Raw genomic sequence first — 7,492 nt, forward strand, 5'->3', positions numbered from 1 at the left:
GCTGATCTTACTGCTACGAGCTCATTACTGTTACTTCAATAAAAGTACTTTTCCCTCATAAATCTAGTGATTCAACTGTTTGAAGTATATGGTTGGGGTTCGCTACACCACATGTCACGTGACTGTCTCGTTGAGGCAGCTTGCAATATTTCTAGCCTATTGCCCCTTCCATAAAGTTAGATACATTACCATGTTACATGTTCAAAAGCCATTTTATTGTCCTCCTTTGCAACGTTCTCGTTGACATCATGGTAATCCATAAGACCAATGTAAATATGTTCACTGACGCTCAGCCTAATCCCATGTAGTGACATTAATGATCATCGAACCCGATGTTACCATTATGTAAATTAAGCTTCAAGCAAAACTTCAAGTCTATAGTCTTTATCATCCTCGAGACAAACAGATACACAGGCAAATTAAAATAAAAATTTTCTAGGCAAAAAAAAAATAGACAATCATCTTTAAAAAATATCAAGTATAATCGATCTTTTAAAATTAATAAATTTAATATTTTAAATTTAATTTTAACCACATGACATGAGCTAGTACAACTGAGATTGCTTAAAGTTAAAGCAATTGAGTACCAAAACTCCATCTTCCGATTGTCTCAAGTAATCAAACAGTCGTTAACTTTATTGGGCGCGTTCAAGCACTTTAGGTTTGAATTACAGTTCGAATGTCTTCGTTTAAGTAGTTTCCATTAGGTTTTATTGAGATTGATACACTTGAGATCAGTAATGTTTCTGCAGATTCAGCAGTGATTACTGCTAGACTAATATCTGCTACTTCATTGGTCCGGCCGTAGGATCGCGCTATGAACTGTATTACAGTGGCACTCAACTTGATCTATTCAAGTTAAATGGTGCAAACATATTTTTAACATCGGCTAGACACAGTTTATATAGGTTCATAGAATCTACATACAGACGTGTGAGTATGTACAAAAAATCAATGTCTTTAAAAAATACAATTTGATACTTACATTAAATAACACCTAATACCATTTATAAAAATCATATTCCATTTACACTGTAAGCCTATTTTCATATATATCATCTAGTAACAGAAGAATATTCAAATTTTCAAATAAATTAAAATGTAATTATAAATTGCCTATATTATTAAATTTTATATTTAATTCCTTTCCATCTAATTTTGAACTGTTTCAGATTCTGTCAAGTAATAAATTATTCCTCATTTAAAGAATGGGGGTCATTTTATCACATTAGTTAACGATTACTTCTGAATCCGTACGCAATATACAGATGGCAGTGGCTGAGCAGTGCAGACGTACTGTGATTTGGCTCTTCCAAACTTTAATGTTTGTTGTGGATATATTACATTTTAATGATACATAGTGAGTAATAATAGCTTTAGGAGCCTATATCTAAGTATTTATAAAGTTTTTGAAGTGAAAGATACTTTCAACTTGAGTAAATCACATAACCTGCTTGTGCCGTACAACCTAACCTATAAACCTAACCTATACAAGCTAACCTACAATGTCCAATTGTAAAGTTTGCAACCATCCGCTAGGAAAAAGGCTCAAAGTTTCGTGTGCTGATTGTACTCAAGACTTTCATGGGTCTTGTGTCAGGCTAAGCAAAGCAGACATTGAATATCTAGCAAGTGAAAATATAGTGTGGAGGTGTGAGCCTTGTGCAGTAACTAGGCGCAGCAGTCTACGGCTGGAGTCTCAGGCTACAGAAGGAAATCTTTCACTGCAAGATGTTATCAAAGCTATTGAAGATCTTAAAAGTGAGTACAAAAATTCGCTTAATGATTTAAATGTCTCCTATGAATTATTGAACAGTAAGATTGATGACAACACAGAGGCAGTAAAACAAAACAATAAGAAAGTAGATGACTATTTGAAACTAATTGACACTCTTGCACCAGAAAACAGTAAACTAAAAGATAGAGTCTCTATTTTAGAAAATAAATTCGATGAAATGGAACAATACTCTAGAAAAAACTGTGTTGAAATTCATGGGATACCTGAAACTGATAATGATGTTATGGATCATGTAAAATCTGTAGGCCAAGCTCATGGTATGGAGATAACTGACCAAATGATTGACAACTGTCATTTGTTACGCAAAAGGCCAGGTTCAGATAGGCCCCCAGGCATCATAATTAAGTTTGTGAGAAAAATAGATGCTGAAAATATGTTGCAAAAGAGGAAAGGGAAGAAGCTTTCTACTAGGCATCTGGGAATGCAGTCAGATATCCCAGTCTATATTAATGAATCCTTATCACCGGCTAGAAGGAGATTGCTTGCCATGGCGAGAGAGGTAAAGCTCCAGAAACATTACAAGTGGTTGTGGGTGAGGGGTGGAAAAATATTTTTAAGAAAAGAAGACAATGGCCCAGTGTCAACTGTGACATGCCAAGCAGACCTGGTGAAACTGTGAGTAATGTAATTGGACTTTTTCTGTTCAAATATTAGTTATGTTATAGTTATTTTATGTTGCTATTGTGTTTTAAACTACTTATTAGCTACATACTTAGAAGTACTGTTTTGTTTTCTTTATATTAAATGCAAAGTAGTTCTCAATGTTATGAAGACATAGATTTTGTTAACAAAGACTCTGGGTTTGTTTTAATCCACCAGAATATAAGGAGTTTGAGGGCGAATTTCGACACATTTTTAGCTGAATTTTCAACTTTAAATAATGTTCCAAAATTAATTGTTCTGACAGAAATATGGATAAATAGCTCTGAGAAAAATTTTTATCAAATTCCAAATTATAAATCTTACTACAAAAGTAATGAAAAATATAGAGCTGGAGGAGTGGTTGTATTTGTACACAATAGTTTTACTGTTATAAATATGTCTGATGTTGTATTTCATTCAGCTGATGTGATAGAGTTATCTTTTAAAATGTATGGATGCTATTTTAAGTTACTTAGTATTTATAGGTTGCAACAGCAGTCTGCAGATATATTTATTGATGAATTTAAAGCCTACACATCTACTCAAGTTGTAAAATCATGCAATAACTTAACTATTATAGGAGACATAAACTTAAACTTATTGGATGACAATAGTATAATTGAAGAATATAAAATTACCTTAGCTTGTAATGGATTAGAATCTTTAGTAAATATTCCTACAAGAATCACAGATAAGTCACAAACATGCATTGATCACTTACTTGTTAGAATAAGAAACAAAAATAAAGTTACAGTCGAAGCAGCTGTAATTGACTGTGCCATAACTGATCATTGTTTATCAGCTGTTTGGGTGCGTGGAGAGAAGGATAATTCGGTCAAGGTCGCACAACTGGCCAACTCCACTTATCGTGTAAATCATAACTATCTAAATTCATTGCTTGATAAAGCTGACTGGAGTGCAGTATATAATGAACAGAACGCATCTAATGCATTTGACACATTTTATAGTATTTTTCAAGATATATTGAATAAAAGCAAAGATTTAATTAAAAATAAAAACACTAAAATAGTTAAACTAAAACCGTGGATCGATGAATCTACTTGTAGGCGTATTAAAATAAGAAACCTTTTACTTAAAAGGCTTAATAAGGAACCTGATAATGAATTACTTAAACGAAACTTCAAAGAATATAGAAACAAGCTACAGTTAGATATTCGATTGCTAAAAAGTAATTATTATCGCCGACGTTTTGAAACAAACAAAGGTAACTCTAGAGAGACGTGGAAAGTTTTAAATGAAATCACTGGACAAAAATCCATCACTAATTCCAACATTGCGTTAAATATTAACAACACCTATGAAAATGATCCATATGTCGTCGCTAATGAGTTTAATAACTATTTTTTATCGGTTGCTGAAAAGCTTAGTACAAAACAATATAAGCCTCACAATTTTTATACTATGAATTTTAAAAACTATTTTACAGAGATCTCCAACTCGATCAATGTTCTTATATCCGGTTTTAGAACAAGATGTATATAATGCAATTAATTCGCTTAAAAACGGAACGCCAGGAATAGATGGAATTAGCTCACAAATAATTAAAAGATATTCTAACAAAATTATTCATGTATTAGTATACATAATTAAAAAGTTTTGAAACGGGCGTTTTTCCAGATAAAATGAAGGAAGCAGTTGCAATTCCAATTCACAAGAAAGATTCCAAACTGATAAGTGGAAACTACAGGCCAATATCTTTATTATCATCATTTTCCAAGATAATTGAAAAATTAATGAAGAAGCAATTGACCGGTTTCCTTGAAAAAATTAAATTTTTCAGTGATAATCAATTTGGGTTTCGACAAGGCATGGATACTGAAAGTGCGCTTTTAAAATTTGTGGGAAAAGTCTCAGAAGGTATTAATGATGGAAAAAAGTCTGTGGTCTTTTCCTAGATATCACAAAGGCTTTTGACATGGTAGATCACCAAATTTTGCTTACTAAACTATACAATTGTGGTTTAAGGGGAGTGATTTATAAATGGTTTGAGAGTTATATATCAAATATAAAACAGTGTGTCAGAATAAATGGGGTATGTAGTGAAATGGGCAAAATTAAATACGGTGTTCCACAAGGATCGGTTTTAGAGGCAGTTCTCTTCTTGATATATATATATATATATATATATATATATATATATATATATATATATATATATATATATATATATATATATAAATGACCTTTGTAACGCAGAATTTCATGGACAAGTCACATCATTTGCAGATGATACTGCTTTATGTTACATTGATGATAAGTGGAGTGATATTCAGGAAAATATTAATTTAGATATGCAAGCTATTCAATGGTGGTTTACAAAAAACAATTTGGTTTTAAGTCCTACGAAAACAAATTACATAAATTTTAATTTACGGGGGAAAGTAGATTTTCCAATTAAAATTATTTCAAAATGCATTACTTGTATTTGCTGCTGTAGAACGTGCAGCACTAACTGTGTAGAGGTAAAACCTGCAGAGAGTGTCAAGTATTTAGGTCTAACTTTGGATTCAGAACTAACATGGAAACCCATATTTTTAATCTAAAACAAAAACTTAATAATGTCCTGCGGCTTTTCTTTTTCCTAAGAAATATATTTAATGATGATCTGTTGAGAATGTTGTATTTTTCATTGGTACACAGCCGATTAGAGTACGGAATCTCTTGCTGGGGGGGAACTTATGTAACAAGTACTAAAACATTATTTATTTCTCAAAAACAATTCATCAGATTAATTTTGAAAAAAAAAACAAAACAGATCCGACCTTTCCGTTATTTTGTCAATTAAAAATTTTACCCTTGAGACATATGTATGTTTATAAAGTACTAAGGTTGTTTTTTAATCGTAGTAGAAACAATACGCACTTGAATGTGTATAAGACGAAATTACGTAATGCAAGAGATGTGTATGTGCCTAGACCAGCTAATACCTATTTTACTAAAACTTATAGCTTCCTAGCTCCAAGAATTTTTAACCAATTACCCATTTCAATTCGTAATGTCAACTCTTTAACCTTCTTCAATTCTAGATTGAGGTCTTGGCTTTTAAGCATAGAAAATATTGATGAATTATTACTTGTAAATAGCTAGAAAGGTAACATAGCTTTTTATTTTTCTATTTTGCTAGTAAATAGTAAATTGGTTCGGTTATGATGTGTGTGTATTTTACCATGTGTTTTTTCCATGTATTTAAGTTGCAAATGAATTAATTAATAGATTAGGTATATGTACAGCAATGCCATATTTCAATAAGTTGCCAATTTTGGATTTTTTGTTCAGGTTTTTGTGTATGTCATAACGAAATTGTATGTGGAAATTCAAGGACTTTTTGTATTCCTCTTGTGTGTTTATGTTTAAGTTTCAAGAAAATCTTTTAAGTAATCATTTTTAAATTCTGTTGAGATTCTTTTCTTTTTCTGTAACATTTTATGCTTTTTTTTTGGCTTATTGCATAATTAAATTGTATTATATGAAACTTATAGGCTCCTAATACAATTTACAACTTATAGACTAGTAACAACTTTGTGAAATTTATATATTAGTTAATGTATTATACATATAGTAGTTAAAGTTTGGATCTATATATTTTATGTTAAATAGAAGATTTAGCCATCACTCTAGGAAAAATTGTGTGTTAATTTCCTCCACACAGGCTTTGCCTTGGAGGTTAGTTATTTTCTCTATTAGAACGTATATTTTATATTTGTATTTCTATTGTACATTAGTAGATATTATGGTAATATTGGATGTAAACATGGTTTCTGTACAATTCTGTAATGTATTTTGAGAAAATAAATCATTATTATTATTATTATTATATGTTTGTCTTCTTGTACTTGATAGTTTGTATTTACGACTTATTTTTATTATATTATTATTAATATTATATGATAGTGATAAAAGTTTATATAATTTAATATTATCTTTTATCTAATTTTGTGTCTTTCTTAAAGAAAGAAACCCCTTTCTGTTGTACATTTGTACAGTGACATTTTCAGTTGTAATTAGTTTCTTAATCATACCATTATTTTAATAACACTTTTTTCTTATTCATTATATTAATGTTTTCATATTTTTTTATTACATGCATTTTTTGGAAGAAAGATTTGCTATATTTGCTATATATTTTTATTTGTAAAAATGTACTAAATATAATCATAGATGCTAAGAAATATGTATAATCACAATCCAACTTTGTGGATTATTGGAAGAAAATTACTCTCAACCAGACTTGGGCAAGGAACAACTTTGAAAGCATTTTCGGTAAGTCATGGAACATGAACTTAAAGTCCCACTTTGTTGCTTGAGTGCTCTCTTCTTACGTTAGCTCTTTGTCCTTTATTGCAAATATGTTTCTTACAAAGCCAATAAATATAACTTCCTGTCAATATACAAGATAAGACGAAGAACTCTATACAAAGCTATTTTCAATAATTTCAACCATTACTAACAGTAACTGACAGTGCTATAACAGAATTTTTCAAATATTACGTGTCATTCTAAGTTATAATATCACAGTATTTGATTTATTATATAATATTATATATATATAAAATATTATTACTATTATTTAATTTAAAATAATGTTAATTTTTTTCATGTTAGCAACATTTCAGATTTTTTATAAATAAATAAATAAGGACTTTATTTTGGAGCGGTTTTCAACAATAATTGCTGGTTTACAAAACGACTCATGTCTTATTATAGTTCTTAAAAAATTAAAAGCTTATTTTATAGTTATTAATAAATAAAACATAATATTAGACATACAGTTATATATGGCTATATCACCTTGTATTGTACATTAAATACTTGTATATATTTTCTTTGTATGTCGTTTCAGATACACTCTGGCCTGTTACGCTGGAGGACAGTTCATTATATAATTTGGGAGCAAAGTACGCAAATCGCTTTCTTTCAAATTCACGGCGAACGCGAGGCATCTCCAACACTTGATCCTGTCTAGTACTGCGAGATCGGACTTGAGACCTGCTTTTTAGTTTTTCTCTCAGATATCCCGGCCTGCAAGTGGTC

General features: G+C 30.4%; 1 protein-coding gene across 1 annotated transcript; it reads left to right on the top strand.

Moving 5' to 3' along the window:
* Positions 1–790: 790 nt before the first annotated feature.
* On the top strand, positions 791–2,721 carry LOC124358896. Its single transcript, XM_046811144.1, has 2 exons — positions 791–933; positions 1,173–2,721. The coding sequence occupies exon 2, from the start codon at positions 1,506–1,508 to the stop codon at positions 2,415–2,417; it is 912 nt and encodes a 303-aa protein (XP_046667100.1). The 5' UTR covers positions 791–933; positions 1,173–1,505; the 3' UTR covers positions 2,418–2,721.
* The last annotated feature ends 4,771 nt before the right edge of the window (positions 2,722–7,492 follow it).

This window comes from Homalodisca vitripennis, chromosome 4, assembly GCF_021130785.1.
Source record: "Homalodisca vitripennis isolate AUS2020 chromosome 4, UT_GWSS_2.1, whole genome shotgun sequence".
Classification (NCBI taxonomy): Eukaryota; Metazoa; Arthropoda; class Insecta; order Hemiptera; family Cicadellidae; genus Homalodisca; species Homalodisca vitripennis.

Coding starts and splice junctions, on each gene's coding strand:
- LOC124358896 (XM_046811144.1), top strand. CDS start 1,506: ATGTCCAATTGTAAAGTTTGCAACCATCCGCTAGGAAAAAGGCTCAAA.